Below are 16,976 nucleotides of genomic sequence, written 5' to 3' on the forward strand. Positions count from 1 at the left end.
TGGTCATAGTTTATGCACCTCAAAAGTTGTTTCATGTTGTCATAGGTTTCCTTCCTATGGACTGCATGACCAACTGGAATTGATGGCAAAACATTGCCATTATGCAGTAAAACAGCTTTAAGACTCGTCTTCGATGAATCAATGAACAGTCTCCACTCATCTGGATCGTGAACGATGTTGAGGGCTGCCATCACACCATCGATGTTGTGTGGCTACAAGATCACCTTCCATGAAGAAGAATGGGACAAGATCCTTTTGACGGTCACGGAACATGGAAACCCTAACATCACCTGCCAGGAGATTCCACTGCTGTAGTCTGGGGCACAACAGCTCTGCCTTACTCTTGGGTAGTTCCAAATCCCTGACAAGGTCATTCAGTTCACCTTGTGTTATGAGGTGTGGTTCAGAGGAGGAGGATGGGAGAAAATGTGGGTCCTGTGACATTGATGGTTCAGGACCAGAAGTTTCATCCTCTTCCTCGTCTGACTCAAGTGAGAATGATTCTGGTGCATCAGGAACCGGCAGTCCTTCTCCGTGGGGTACTGGGCGTATAGCTGATGGAATGTTTGGATAATGCACAGTCCACTTTTTCTTCTTTGACACACCTTTCCCAACTGGAGGCACCATGCAGAAGTAACAATTGCTGGTATGATCTGTTGGCTCTCTCCAAATCATTGGCACCGCAAAAGGCATAGATTTCCTTTTCCTGTTCAACCACTGGTGAAGATTTGTTGCACAAGTGTTGCAGCATATGTGTGGGGCCCACCTCTTGTCCTGATCTCCAATTTTGCAGCCAAAATAAAGGTGATAGGCTTTCTTAACCATAGTGGTTATACTGCACTTTTGTGATGCAAAAGTCACTTCACCACAAACATAGCAGAAGTTATCTGCACTGTTCACACAAGTACGAGGCATCTCTGCTCACTTTGGCTAAACAGAAATGTGTCCCTTTGCAAAATCAAACACTGACAAATAAGAGAGCACGACACTGTATGATTTCTAGAGCTGATATAGGGCAATTTGTTCAGCAGAGTGATGTAAGCTTAGTTATGATTGCATCATCCATGACTTCTAGGAATAACATGATGCAATTCATATCATGTATGATGCAATACCAGCTTCAGATTGCATCATTCATTGTTTTGCCTAAAAAGCAAGTACTGTCCAAACCCAGTCAGATTTATTCATAGATCCAGTCAACGATGTATTTTAGTCATTTCTGGTTTAAATTGAGATCCCTTCCCTTTATAACTTACTTATCCTCTGCCATTCCCAAGTCAAGGGTCGTATATACTGACCCAATAGCATATCTTGAAAACTAGAGCCAATCAACAATTTTAAGCATCATTTTCATTCTCAGTGACCCGAATTAGTAAAGTTTGACTACATTTATTTCAGAAGCATTTTGGCTGTAGAGCAGTGTTACCGGTACATTATTGCATGCCATTTTCCTAATATTTGAATGCTTGACTCTGCAACCCTATTGTTCTTTTAATTGCAGGTTTTGGATTTAAATGCAGCTTCCTGATATGAAAAAAAATTCTATCCACCCACAGTTTGGGTCAGCAGCAACAGGACCTTTAGCAAAGACCTGTACCGCTTGAGTTAACAGAGTAACATGCAGCAGTAGTAGGCTGTTTTTCTCTGTGACCAGTCACTAACAGAGTGAGACACACTTTGCCAGAGTGCTTCATAGCTATTTGCTGTCAGCAGAGGAACTTAGACTCAGTACTCCTGGGTTCAATTTCAGGTTCTATAGGGGAGTGAGCTCTACAGTGTTTATAGACTCTTCTGCACGGTACCCCAGCTCCTAACCAAGCACAAGCCCACAATGCCCCAGCACCTGCCACTTTCCTACTAAATACACCCAGCCCCTATACCCTCTGGCTCCTGCAACACCCCTGACTTTGCCCAAATTCCTCACTCCTCTGCATTCAAGTCAGGTGGCTCTTCATTTTCTGCATGGCCTGGAGGCCAGCAGTAGAGCACCGAAGGTAAGGGAGAGATTCCTTGATCTCAGTTCTGGTACACGGCACCACAGCAGCCCCTAGCAGTGACAGGAGCAGTTAGCAAAAATCCTGCTCAGTCCCTTCAGCCCTGAGATGAATTATGTTCAGTGCAGGCAGAAACTTTAGAGACTTCAGCTGCCAAACTCTTACAAGTGTGCCGAGCATGGGCACACGTGTTCCGAGGCTCATGACTTGGCCAGATTTGGGTGATTTTTCCACAGAGGCACAGCAAAAGGCACATCTCTGGCACTAGTGTGCTTTCCCCCTCCCACCGTTGCCAAACTTCAAATCCCTGCTTCAAAGCATAGGGTGCTAGGGTTTCTCAGTGCAGCAGCTAGAAGAATTTTTAAACATGAACAAGACAATGTATTTGCATGTCCTGGTTCTTGGAACCAGCTGAACCATTTTTGCTGAAAACTTAAAAAGAAAAAAAAAAGGAAAAGAAGTCAACCTGACACACCCACCCACCATGGAAAATTTTAACCCCAACTTAAAACTTTGGCAAAGGTATTCAACTGAAAGCCAAGTATTATGGGAAATGTTGGGCAACCTTAGCTATAGGCAGCACTACCAGCTCTTTATATTGTATAGGGTTACCATATGTCCGGTTTTTCCCGACATGTCCGGCTTTTTGGTAATCAAACCCCCGTCCGGGGGGGAATTGCCAAAAAGCCGAACATGTCCGGGAAAAATACCGCCGGCCGGGCACTTCCCCTCCCGCGGCTGCTGTGCTCCTCCCCTGACTCTTAGGCTCTGTTTAAGAGCCGAGCTGCCCGAGCGCTACCGGCTTCGGGCAGCCCCCATGCCTCCGGACCCTGAGCTGCCGGCCGGGCACTTCCCCTCCTGGGGCGCAGGGTCCAGAGGCATGGGGGCTGCCTGAAGCCAGTAGCGCTCGGGCAGCTCGGCTCTTAAACAGAGCCTAAGAGTCAGGGGAGGAGCACAGCCGCCGGAGCCCGGGAGGGGAAGTGCCCGGCTGGGGGCGCAGGGTCCGGAGGCATGGGGGCTGTCCAAAGCCCGAGCGCTACCGGCTTCACAGTTTGCCGGGCAGCCTCCAGACCCTGCGCCCCCGGCTGGGCGCTTCCCCTCCCGGGCTTCAGCTGCGCTGGGGAAGCGCCGGCTCGGGGCACAGGGTCTGGGGGCTGCCTGGCAAACCGTGAAGCCAGTAGCACTGGGGCAGCCCTTTTCGCGTGGCTGGGAGGGAGGAGGGGGGAGTTAGGGTGGGGACTTTGGGGAAGGGGCAGGGCCAGGGCCCCGTGGAGTGTCCTCTTTATTTTTTAAATATGGTAACCCTAATATAGTAAGTGGCATGATTTGCAAAGGTGTTGAGCACCTGCAGTTCTCATTTGTGTCCTTGATGTCAATGACATCAACAGGAACTACAAATGTTCAGCACCTTTGGAAAAAAGGGTCAGGCCAAAAAATTTCTCTTTTTTTTTTTTTTTTTTTTTTTTAAATAAATATTCTTGTCCACACAAGACATCGCAGCAATCCATACTTATTTACAGGTAAATTTGTTGTCGCAACAGCATGTATGTCCATTTGACCATTTAATTGCAGATTTGTTTTAATAGTGTGTTTTTAATTAAGCTCAGCATTTTTTTTGTTCTTATTACCCTGAGGCAACATATGTACTTTTTAAAAGATGTCTGAGTAATTTGTCCATGATGATTTTAATTGAGAGTTTACCTCCTAACAATAATCATGATTTCAGAGACAAGTCACCACTGTAAAGAGGCCTAAAGGCAGAGCCTTGTTCCTGCATCAAGGCAGTAATAATGTAGCCCAGAGCAGATTGAGTGGAACTGCCAGGCTTTAGAGTTTTATTGTTGTTGGACAGAGAACTCTGTCCAATATTGACAAGTTTTATTTCAAGGTTTCTTGGTTGTCAGTCCTTCCTTTGGCCTCTTCCAAGAATTCATAATGCTATTTCAGTTAAGCAGTGGTGGGTCACTTTTGTCCCAGTGCTCCTAGCCTTTGCTGAGGAATGAGCCGACACTGATCCTGAATTCTGGAGTATTACCCAAAATGATCAGGTTTCAACCCCAATTCATTGTTCAAGCATGTGTCTACAGGCTAACCCTGTATCTGTCCCCAACAAGGAGGAGTACACTGTACTCCAAGAATTCAGAAAGCAGGTGCATGAAAGAGATGCTATCCTACAGTTCTACAGTGAATGCTACTACATGTAAGAGTTGAATGCTGGATCAATTCAAACAGTCCCCACACAAACACACTAAAGAACTTCTATCGCACTATGAAACAGTCAAACTGTGCAGGAAGATTTGCTGCCGGTAAGAATGCTGTTTAACAGAGCGGAGTTTCATTCCCATTCTAAGATCAGGTAGAGCAGAATTTCAGAAATATTTATACTCCAAACATTGGATTGAAAAATATGCCAGCAATATTGCAGATGATGTCAGGAAATACCAAGGGAGGTAACTTCACTATACGTTCTACTTCACAGTACTGCCAAGTTGAAAGTCAATCATCATAGTAGGAGGTAACCCAGGATTTGAGTTTTATTTTTGTGTGTAAGCCTCCAAATTTAAGTTTATCGTGCCAGGCGATAGATGGGGCAATGAATAAATAAAAGCTATTTTCATGTTTTTTCCCCCCTACACTTCAATTGTATGCTCTAAATGCATCATGTCACCTCGGTTGAGGTTTGGGTTGAAAGTTGAAAAAAAGCACTTGCCTGAGGCTTATGTCCCTCTCCTTCATGTCACCACTGAAGTGATACTTCTGGATGCCACAGTTTCTCAGATAATATGTAACCATCGTACGTTCAATACAAGTGACAGCTTGGCCCCGTAGTCTTATAGCATTTTTAGAATGATAATCTTAAAAAGCTTTAGCTCAGCGTATGGTTGTTTGTTTTTAGGTTGAAGTACCAGAAAGCAAACACTTACAACAAAGTCCCTCTGTAGCATTCTAAGCAGCACACTTAAGTGGATAATTATTTGCTTTTAAAACTAGACAAGGCAACTTATATGCCAAAGACTGAATTAAAGTAAAGTTAGGTTTGATTTTAAAACCAGAATCAGTAAACAAAGTTAGTGACTATTATACTTTGAATTGTGACTTCTATTTGCAAAACCTCAAATACAACATTACATTTTGCTTTAGTATCCAAACAGTCAGAGCATGATGGCACGTGGAAATTATACACTGAAAATTTGCCATGTCTCTGCTTGGCTAATGAATAGTAAGCCTTGTCTACACTAGGGAATTTTTACAAAGATTTGCTACTATTGCCAACACTACTTTAGCTGCAGCAGTGCCTAAAACACAGATATGCTGCTCTCGAGCTCTGGCAACAGTATCCAACTCAGACTTACTTATATTTAACTTATGGTATTGAAGACAAATGCTGGAGCAACATGTATGGTAAGTCTCCCACCTTCACTAAGACCAGTTCAGATCCACTATTGTGTCAGCAGTAGTGGAAGGTTTTTTACATTACCTAGTGAAAAAGATTTAAGATTGTCTACAATGCATCAGAACAGGTGTTCCCAAAATAATCTCCATTAGTAGTTCAGCAGTTAACGCAGAACAATACAGTCCAAGAAGAAGTACAGACTAGTGATCTCGTCCATTAAAAGGGAAACGAGAAAAAAAAAACGACACTCATGAAAAAGCAGTTTCTAAATATTCAGGTACTAGTTTGAAAATGTATTACATCTCCATTTATGTAACTTAAAATACTTTGACTAGTCACTTTTTTAATCTCACTAGTGCAACAGAAACCAAGACAATCAGACAGCATAGCCCAGAGGTGTTTTCTTGAAAACTGGGAAACCTACAGTAGAGAGAAGAGAATTGGAACAGAAGTGGATGAAGGCAGGCTGAGCAGATGGTTGAACAGTAGTAGTTCTGGCTTCTGAAGAGGCAGTCAGAGTAAAGTGACCAGATGTCCCGTTTTTAAAGGGACAGTCCCATTTTTGGGGACTTTTTCTTATATTGGTGCCTATTACTCTCCACCCCCTGTCCCATTTTTTCCACAGTTGCTATCTGGTCACCCTAAGTCAGAGCAGAGACTTTATAGTAACATGAGCCTTCAGCTCCACAACATTTTTAAAGACTTGAGAGTATACAATTCGAGATCAGAAACAGGATAAGATAGCTATTTTGACTACACATGACAGTATTTTGTATGGACATGAGACAAAGTAATAGATTTAAAACTACTTACTTTCCCCTCCACGAATGTTTTGTTGTGTAGAAACAAGCAAGATCTTTATTTTCCCTAATTATATTCATTTTGTGCCCAGACCTGAAACAAAATAGATCTCATGTTAATACTTATGATCTTAATTAAGACCAAATACAACCACTAATCACCAATATGCTCTAAAATACATGTGATATAAGGATTAAATTCATTTATCTTTCACTCGGGTCTGTTTGCAATTTAAGACCTCCTGAGATACTTGAGCACTGCTCAGATTTAGCTACTTGAAGGAATATGGTTTTCAACTATTCACTGGGTGCAGAGTACTAAGTATTCATTTCTTCTCCTCCCTATTACCAGCATGCAATGATCTAAGAGCAGCCAATATTGCGTTACTCCTATCTGCTTAAAAGACACTAGTATTACTGTACGCACACTGACAGTGCACAAAACAATCCCCACTTTAATAACTTCCCAACGACGGAAGCAAATTTAGTTTTATTGTCTGATATGATTCAGAGTACACAAAATCAAGTATGTTAGGTAAAGATGACATCTGTTTTCTTAACTGGCTAAGGTAATTTCACTCTGGTTACCTTTGCACAATATAGCTATGAGAGTGTAAGCAGCTCCTGCTCATCAATACAATTTAGCCAAGTTCCAGAATATTATTAGTAAGGCTGTCTATTAATCGCAGTTAACTCATGCGATTAACTCAAAAAAATTAATCGTGATTAATTGCTTTTTTAATCACTTAATAGTATACCAATTGAAATTCATTAAATATTTTTGGAAGTTGTTCTACGTTTTCAGATATATTAATTTTAATTACAACACAGAATACAAAGTGTACATTGCTCACGTTATATTTTTATTACAAATATTTGCACGGTAAAAATTAAAATAAGTAGTATTTTTCAATTCACCTCATACAAGTACAGCACTGCAATCGCTATCGTGAAAATGCAACTTACAAATGTAGATTTTTTGTTACATAACCGCACTTAAAAACAAAACAATGCAAACCTTTAGAGCCTACAAGTTCCCTCAGTCCTACTTCTTGTTCAGCCAGTCGCTAAAACAAGTTTGTTAGCATTTACAGGAGAAAATGCTGCCCGCTTTTTATTTACAATGTCACCAGAAAGCAGGGCTGACGAGAGGGGGGGGAAGCCAGTACAAATTACCGGGGCCCGGCAGTCCAGAAGGGGGCCCGGCTTCCCCCCACTCTCGTCGGCCCTGTTTAGCTGGTCCGCCCTTGCTAGGGGGCCCGAAAAAAAATTTTCACCGGGTCCTGAACCCGCTCTCAGCAGCCCTGCCAGGAAGTGAGAATGGACGTTCACATGGCACTTTTGTAGCCGGCACTGCAAGGTATTTACATGCCAGATATGCTAAACATTCATATGCCCCTTCATGCTTTGGCCACCATTCCAGAGGACATGCTTCTGGAGCTGATGATGCTCGTTTAAAAAAAAGTGTTAATTAAATTTGTGACTCCTTGGGGGAGAATTGTATGTCTCCGGCTCTGTTTTACCAGCAGTCTGCCATATATTTCATGTTATAGTAGTCTCGGATGACTACTCAGCACGTTGTTCATTTTAAGAACACTTTCACTGCAGATTTGACAAAATGCAAAGATACCAATGTGAGATTTCTAAAGATAGCTAACAGCACTCGACTCAAGGTTTAAGAATCTGAGGTGCCTTCCAAAATCTGAGAGGGATGAGGTGTGGAGCATGCTTTCAGAAGTCTTAAAAGAGCAACACTCGGATGCGGAAACTATAGAACCTGAACCACCAAAAAAAGAAAATCAACCTTCTGCTGGTGGCATCTGACTCAGATGATGAAAATGAACGTGTCGGTCCTCACTGCTTTGGAGGAGAGCCCATCATCAGCATGGACGCGTGTTCTCTGGAATGGTGGTTGAAGTATGAAGGGACATATGAATCTTTAGCGCATCTGGCATGTAAATATCTTGCGACACCAGCTACAACAGTGCCATGAGAACGCCTGTTCTCACTTTCAGGTGACATTGTGAACAAGAAGTGGGCAGCATTATTGCCTGCAAATGTAAACAAACAAACTTGTTTGTCTGAGCGACTGGTTGAACAAGAAATAGGACTGAATGGACTGGTAGGCTTTAAAGTTTTACATTGTTTTATTCTTGAATGCTGGGGTTTTTTGTACATAATTTTACATTTGCAAGTTCAACTTTCATGATAAAGAGATTGCACTATAGTGCTCGTATTAGGTGAATTGGAAAATACTATTTCTTTTGTTTTTTATAGTGCAAATATTTGTAATAAAAATATAAAATGAGCACTGTACACTTTGTATGCTGTGTTGTAATTGAAATCAATATATTTGAAAATGTAGAAAACATCCAAAACTATTTAAATAAATGATATTCTATTATTTACATTGCAATTAATTGCACGATTAATCACAATTTTTTTTTTAATTGCTTGACAGCCCTGACAGAACTAAAGGGGAGGAAACAGCTTTATTTTCCTATTCTAGGATGAGTCTGGATCAAAGATGACAGCATTTTTACTTGTTAACTGAGCATATTTGATGGAAAAAACTGAGGAAGGAAGAATCTCTCAAGATCACTGACCTATCTAATTACATAGTATTTACAACAACATTTAGTTTATATTGAGTATTTAAAACTAAGTTTTAAAGTAGGTTACCACAACTAACTAGACTTTGGGTTTCCTATGCCATCTATCATAGCAGTTAAACACTAGAAGATACTAGAGACACTAAGGCCATGTCTTCACTGCGGAAAGAGGTATATTTTACCTGGAAGATACTAACATGCACGAGCTATGCCAAACTAAAAATACAATGAAGACAAGGCACTTTAGTTTTACTGCAAGGTAAACTAGGTGAAGTCAGCACAACAATCCCCCAATCATAAATGGCATTAGAAGACAACTAAAAAGTTTAATATCAGGAAAGAATTTATTTTCTGAGGAAGCAATTATTACAGGGATGTTACACAATCACGAATGGAAGGACAAGTCATCCTGAATTAAACAAGGTATCTCTGCATAAGTGTGGTCCACACTGGGAAATTTTTAGAACTCCTGAATGGAAAAAAAGGCATATCGTTACTAGGTATGCAGACCCAAACCTGATGAGGAATTTGGGGTACTGTCCTTAAAAAAGCACTTAAATGACTCAGAAGCCTAAATTCCATTTTCAAGTGACTTCAGATCTTAATTCATCGAAAGTCAATGGGACTTAGGAGCCTAGGTCACTTTTGAAAATGTTACACCTTACAAAAAGAGAATTTACAGAGTCATGAAAAGTAATACATGCCCTATTTATGGGTAAGCATAGGAAAATAAATGCACCTGAATTGAAGTGCCAGTATAATGAGGCCTGATTTGCCTGTATTTTTTATGCATGTATATCTTAGTATGAAATAGTGTTAAGATTAAGCACTGCAGATCTGTGAATTTCTTGCAATTCTTAGGGCCACTTTTCAGAGAACTAGGCATTCTCTATTCTATCCATTTGGATAGAGTCAAGATATTAGCCTTCACATTTCCCTTCCCACACCTTCACAATTTTCTTGCCATCACTCAGTGTTATTGATCATTTAGGTTGTAAGCTCCTCAGGGCAGGGGCAAGGCAGGCAAAGTCCTATTCCTATAAGCCTACATGCATACCTATGAACATGTATCTATATACTTGATATGTTTCAGAGTAGCAGCCGTGTTAGTCTGTATCCGCAAAAATAACAGGAGTACTTGTGGCACCTTAGAGACTAACAAATTTATTAGAGCATAAGCTTTCGTGGGCTACAACCCACTTCTTCGGATGCATATACTTGATATGTTATTTACATTTCTAATTTACCTTAGACAAGCAAGTACTTAAAATCAAGAGCAGAATCAAGACTAAACTGTGGGAAATATTTCACTAAATCTGAGATGCAACGCCATGAAGTAGTCCAATATCAGCTCTATCAAACAGTATCCAAGGGCTGAACAGTATCTATGCTGGAATATTAGTTTAGGGAACAAATCTCAAATCTATGGAGTTCTTCACGGATCCCACTGATATTAAAGCAGTTCAGTGACATTCATCAAATTGATATATTCCTAATCATGAATTAGCTCAAGAGAAGATGAACCATTTGTTTAATACACCTCTGGCTACATACATCCATTCTTTCAATCTTACCAAACAGCACATTTTAAGAGAAATATTCAGGTTACATGGCCCATGGGCAATTTACTCCAGAAGTATTAAGTTATTTATTCAAGCATCTATTGACACAAGCCAATAAAAGTTAGGATAATGAGAATTGAGTTAGTGAATTGAAGACTGAGTTATATATCATTTTGATTTTCTTGGCTTTTGTTTCAGCATGTTACAACTTTGATGTGATTCTTTTTTATTATTTTAATGAAAATATCGAACACAGCTATAAACTGCTCTCACAAATGTTTGCTACTGGGATACTTAGCGGTTTTACTAAGGTTTTCTGCACATAAATACTAGAACAGTCTTTTGGAGCCATCCAATAGCCATCCACAGCAACTGTTTTCTGAACGTAAAAAGGTATATGTACTTCAGGAAAAAAACCTCCAACATAAGTTTATTTGGCCTTGATATGGACTGTTTGCTTGCCAGTAGTCTGCAGCAAGGAGATTTAGAAGCAGTTAATTTTTCCTAATATCTAAGCTACGGATAGTTAAGCACTTGAGCAGGTTTCCAAGATGGTTGTGGAATCCCCGCCACTGGAGGTTTTGAACACTTGCCAGGGATGGTCTAAATATACCTGTCACTGCCTCAGCAGAAGGGGATGGATTAGATGACCACTCCAGGTCCCTTCCAGCTCTACTTTTCTATGATTCTTTGACAAGACCAGAATTCATTTTCCAATTTTAAGCTTCCTACCAACTCAGCAAGAACTGAAAGGGGAACTGTAACTCCTGTCACTAGACAAAGTTCTCTGGAAAGCAGACTCTCCGTGCCCCTCAGATCTCATCAAGTGAGAATATGGAATAATTGTAGCTGTACCTTCCCTACCTGAAAGGCTAAGGTACTCTAAAGATTGCGAGTTGCTCAGATACTTATGGCTAAATCTGAGAGGCGGACGGTAAGTCGGCGGGAGAGTGCCTCCCCTTAACACAGCACGGTGTAGACTTCAGTTTTGTAACGTACGTAACTGAAGTAGCGTAACTTAGGTCAACTTACAGCTTTAGTGTAGACCAGTCCTATAATAATGGGGGCAATATAAGTACATGACAGACAAATTTACCAAAGCATAAGTGATAACAGCTAAGTAGGGGTGCACTATATCGCATACACAGTCACTGCAAGATCATGCTCATCTTATCCACACTCCCCTGCATCCAGTAGTTAAGATGCAACAGGTGAATGTGTCAGTTACAAAAAAGGTTTTAATCTGACAAGAGATTCTCTTAATACCAGAAATGTTCAGACTTTTTGTCTAAAAGCAAAGCTTCATTGTTGCCAGTCTTTAACACTTTCTTTCAGTAGGTTTCTACAGTGCCTAAAGCACAACTGGGATCTGATCGGAACAGGTGCTTTCAGGGACCACTGTAATCCATACAATTATCCACCACAGTTTAAGTGTTGGAGGCCTGAAAACTACTGAAACCCAGCTCAGTTGCATGTAATAGTAGTGCTATCACCTACACCATCTTCAACTTGGCATCTAACAAAAATAAAACAACTAAAGTGAAGTATGGAATACTCCACTTGTTTCCACAGGCATTTTCTAAAGCACTCTCCAGGTTTTATAAACTACTGTATGGAAGTTACACAAGCTTCCCACAAGACCAAGTTTATTTAGCAATATTTTGCAGTTACAGTATTGTAAGAATGAATGAAATATTGGGAAAAGGGAGATTTGCATTTTCCTTGCACTACATACAGTACTGAGTTAATAAGATACTAGTGTCATATATCTATTACAAAGGGTCTAATAGAGTTTAAAAGTTGCGTGTTCCCTGCCTTAAGATTTTTACATAAAACACTCACCAGTGGGTTGCACCTATACAAACCATCACTAATTTTAACCCTTCTGTTCCATTTTAATTTTGCAACACTGGACACCATCAGGTGTTGGCCAAGACTGGAAAGGGAACTTTGTTTAGGTTTTTATTTTAGAAAGGGAAGTCTGCTGATAACTCATTTCTCCAATACCATGGTTAGAAACTAAGACCCTGATCCTCCAAACACTCAAATATAAGTACTTCGCATTCACGAGTAGTTCCATTGAATTCAATGGAAGAGTTCTCAAGCATAAGTTACTCATGTGCTTGAACTGGAGCCTAAATTTGAACCACCAGTGAAACCAATTTTTTTTTTTTAACTCCCAAAAAGCCTATTTCTATGCTATTTCAATCTTTTGTATCTCAAAGTGACATGTTTAGTATTTACATTACAGTAGCAAGTAGGGGCCTACTAAGATTGTAGAGTGCCTACCACTGCAGGACCCCAAAGAGTAAGATGGTGCTCTTCAAAAAGAGTATACAATCTAAATACACAAGCCAGACACAAGGTGGGGAAAGGGCAACATACAAGCAAAGCCAACGGTGATGGTTTGCAGGTATCATACTTGTGTAACAATTTTTTATTATGTAATATTGGGGTGAAATTAATAAAGTGTACTGTAAGGCATCAGTGGGAGACAAGGGAAGATAGGAAGGGATTACCTAAAAGGAGTAACAAAAGAAGGGAGCAAAACTGAGCAGAGGATGGAGTAGACAATGGAGACCAGCTGGAAAGAGGCTTAAGTGAAGAGACTGAGGGAGGGGATAGGAATAGGCTTTCTAAAACGATCTGCATACTTGATCCTTGACTCAGTTTTAAATTAGGAGAGTCAAAATACAGATAGACTATACGTTCATTCCAGGTAAACAGATGTTTGTCAACAGACATGGGCTGGAACCTCTTAAGTCTATCCTCTACCCTGCAAGGATCATTAACGATCAAAATCCAAACAAACAGTTTATGGCACCTTTCGAAGATACTGCTTAAGTCATATAAACAAAGTGCTTTTTGTACTGAGCATTCTGCTTTTTAATGGTGTTGGTTCCCTCTATACAATTATAAGAGACAAGACTTTGAAAAGTAACAATTTCCTTTTCACAGAGTCTCTTAAGAAATACCAGAAAATTTCAACCGTTTTGTCTAAAAGCAAGCTTCATTTCAGCCAAGACTCTTAAGTATCATCCTAGCTACCACTCCCCTTTGTGCAACACTCCTTTCTCCCACTACTGTGCTGAATTATTTACTTTCAAAAGTAAAACAAACCTATACTTCCACTGCACCTCTCAGGCAAGCCTTTACCACTTCATGTTTTTAAAAACAGCAGCCTGTTTCATTCATGAGTTGATGTTTAAAAAGAAATAAACCCAACTATTTGAAAATCCAATATTGCTTGTCTTACTGTATACCAGGTCAGCAACCTTTCACAAGTGGTGTGCCGAATCTTCATTTATTCACTCGAATTTAAGGTTTCGTGTGCAATACATTTTAACGTTTTAGAAGGTCTCTTTCTACAAGTCTATAATATATAACTAAACTATTGTTGTATGTAAAGTAAATAAGGTTTTTAAAATGTTTAAGAAGCTTCATTTAAAATTAAATTAAAATGCAGAGCTTCCCTGGACCGGTGGCCAGGACCCAGGCAGTGTGAGTGCCACTGAAAATCAGCTTGCATGCCACCTTTGGCACGCGTGCCATAGGTTGCCTACCCCTGCTATATACTGTGGATTTTAAAAGTTACTGGTGCAGCCCAAAATTCTTTCACGAAAAATTCGTGAAACAAGATCAAAATATTTTGGGGTATAATTCATGTGTGGAAAAAGGAAAACTAGATACAAAATGGCGAGACTATCAAAATATGATCTTAAATAGATATTTTTCAATAATTAATATTACAAATTTAGTTGCCTGGGGAAGGATGAAGACTAGTGTGGATTTTTTTATTTTTATTTAAAAAGGAGGTATAGAGTTGCAAACTTTCCATTATTAATTTAAGTTGTAGTGATACGTTCCAAAATTTGTTTAAATGTTGTTTCAGATCTTTTAACTAACATCTATGTAGGCCACATAAATTAAGCCTTTGTTACTATGAAGTTATTCATTTGTACATATTTGAAGTTATTAAGATTTATAGATGAGTATTGATTAAAATTTATGAATGAAGTTACTAAAGTAAGATCTGAATTTTTTTTGAAGTGATACTCATCAGATCTCCTTAGTTTGATATCACTTAAGTCAAATCTGAAATTTTGACCATTAAGAAGAACTGTTCCTGAAATGCCAAGAGTTTGAACATTCAGAAGATACTCAATGATTCAATCCCTGAGACAAGTAAGTACATGGAAAGTATAATCCTAGACCATTCAAAGGGAATAGTCAAACACACATACAGGATTTATTGTTTTTTAAAACTAAGCTGCTTTATGGAGATAAGGAGAATGAGAGCAGCAGCAAAGAGAACAAAGAAAATAATTTGGAAAAAATGTTCATAGGTTATGTAGAAAAATTGTTTAGTTTATGAATCTTTAAGCATTATCTTTCCATTTGCAGCAAGTTGAATATGATTTATCAAAGAAGTTTAAATGTTCACCCGAATGTATTACTGATGTTATGGTTTAGCATTTGGCCCCCTACAACAAACACAGATTAGACCAAGCTTCAAGTTAATGAACTCATCTGGGCTAAAACCCAGTATAATTTAGCATTTAAATAGCCTATTTTTTTTATTTTTAGAAATGAGCACTGGCAAAATGCTGCTACTAAATTAAGTAGTGGTTTAAAAGATAGTGAGAGGAGTAGCTCCTCACATCCCCTCGACTTGAAATTCATGGATGAAATCAGAATCACTCATGCTCCCACCCCCTAGATTTCATATTGAACATGGATACCACCACCAACAGAAACAAATAATTCATCCCCAAAACTTAAATCTTTCCTAAAAATAAACTGAAGCAGAGGCTCACGATTTACAAGACTGAAGAAGGGAAACAGGAAAAGAGACTTCCTGAGATAATCATTAACACCAAGAAATGAGACTAAATAACGGTAAGAAGAGAAACATTTACTCAATTTTATCTTCTCAGCCTTTCTGGCAAAAGTCTAACTTGTGTGCAAGGAAGAGGAGAGGGGCACAATGGAGATGTCTTTCAGATTAATCTTCAAGCAGTGTTTTCAGTTCCCTCAAATGGTGGAGGATTTAGTTGTGTATGAAAATTTTATTTAGTCTCAATTACCATCATTTCACATCCCCTAGCTCAAATCTTTCCCCAAAGTTGAGAGCAACAGTTCCTAAGAGCAAGAGCAGGTTCTCCCCCTCCAACATCATCTACAGTTCACAGTGGAAAAGCTGAACAAACTTTCAAATGACCTGGAACATTTGATGTAGGAAGGGATGCAAACTCATCAGGATTGAAGGGAGAATGCACATTTCTGGGTAGATCATATGAACTAAAATACATTTCTCTAGCCTGTCCTCTTCAGAGCTACTGCTGAAGCCTGTTGAGAACAGAGACCCCCTCACCAATAAGTCACCCACCCTCAAGTTATTTCTAGAGTGCACCATGGTGTCCAAAGACTTTGATCTTGCAGTGGTGGGAGGGGGAAAAAGAGGTGAAGGGTAAAAATAAGCACTAAGAGTGGTTATTAGTCTCCCCCAAAGAAGAAGATGCAGATTTTGCCAAGCATCCACTAACTCCTCTTCTCAGGGATAAAACTGATTCAGTCAACACAGGGAGGAGCAGATTCTGCTGTGTGTTACCGTCTCCGGGAAAAGGAAAGTTGGGGAGGAGTTTTTGGCAAGTGTCACAGCCTCTTTCAGAAGGGGGGGAGGGAAGGAGGAAGAAAGAGAGGATTTCGCTAGGTGTATGACAGCCCCCACAGTGCCATCCTCCTCCAGGTGAGGCAGGAGGTGTATATGAGCCTCCTCTATTCCACCCCCCTCCAAATGGGGCAGGAGGGGTGAGATGCTGGGGCAAGGATGGGGTATGACAGCCGTCCCGGGACAGGAAGGGGTGGATGGCCGGTGAGTGTGTGACAAGCGGGAGTCACACACGCTCCGAGCGAGCCAGGCGCGGGCCGGACACCCCGGGATCCCGCTGCTCCACGCAGGCGCTGAGCCCCGAGGGATTTACCTGGCCGAAGAGCTGCGCTGCCCGGACTCCCCCAGCCTGGCTGCCACCCGGCCGCAGCCGGCGCTGAAGATAACGGCGGCGGGCAGACCCAGAAGCTGCTGCCGTCGCCGAGCGCAGCGCCTAGGCTGCAGCTGCTGCGCCCCGTTTCTCTAAAGCCTCTCAGAGTCTCGCGCTGGAGGCCGCCATTTTCACTCCGGCAGCGAAACGCCTTCTACGCGCAAGCACAGTCGGTTCCCACACTGTCACGAGACCCTGTCAGCTGACTCTCCCCGTCGCGAAACCGCCCCTCCCTTACACAGCAGCAGCCTACATGCGCATGCGCAAATCGGGGAGCAGCAGTGAGTGGGCAGGGCACAGAGGGGAGGGGCTGGAGGAGGGCTCAGTGAGTGGGCGGGGCACAGAGGGGAGGGGCTGGGGAGGGCTCAGTGCGCGGGCAGGGCACAGAGCGGAGGAGCTGGGAGAGGGCTCAGTGAGTGGGTGGGGCATAGTGGGCGGGGCTGGGGAGGGCTCAGTGATTGGGCAGGGCACAGAGGGGAGGGGCTGGAGGAGGGCTCAGTGAGAGGGCGGGGCACAGAGGGGAGGGACTGGGGAGGGCTCAGTGATTGGGCGGGGCACAGAAGGGAGGGGCTG

The 16,976-nt window shown here is 41.3% G+C and overlaps 1 protein-coding gene across 1 annotated transcript in view; it reads right to left on the minus strand.

Moving 5' to 3' along the window:
* DNAJC13 (DnaJ heat shock protein family (Hsp40) member C13) overlaps positions 1-16,578 on the minus strand; it is a 101,474-nt gene extending 84,896 nt beyond the window's left edge. Inside the window, exons 1-2 of the mRNA XM_065397728.1 lie at positions 16,347-16,578; positions 6,202-6,282 (exon numbers count right to left, since the gene is read on the minus strand). Of these exons, the coding sequence (XP_065253800.1) occupies positions 6,202-6,269 (68 nt within the window). The 5' untranslated portion in view covers positions 6,270-6,282; positions 16,347-16,578. The remainder of the gene's footprint in view (positions 1-6,201; positions 6,283-16,346) is intronic.
* Between the last annotated feature and the right edge of the window lie 398 nt (positions 16,579-16,976).

The sequence above is a fragment of the Emys orbicularis genome, chromosome 2 (genome assembly GCF_028017835.1).
Source record: "Emys orbicularis isolate rEmyOrb1 chromosome 2, rEmyOrb1.hap1, whole genome shotgun sequence".
Classification (NCBI taxonomy): domain Eukaryota; kingdom Metazoa; phylum Chordata; order Testudines; family Emydidae; genus Emys; species Emys orbicularis.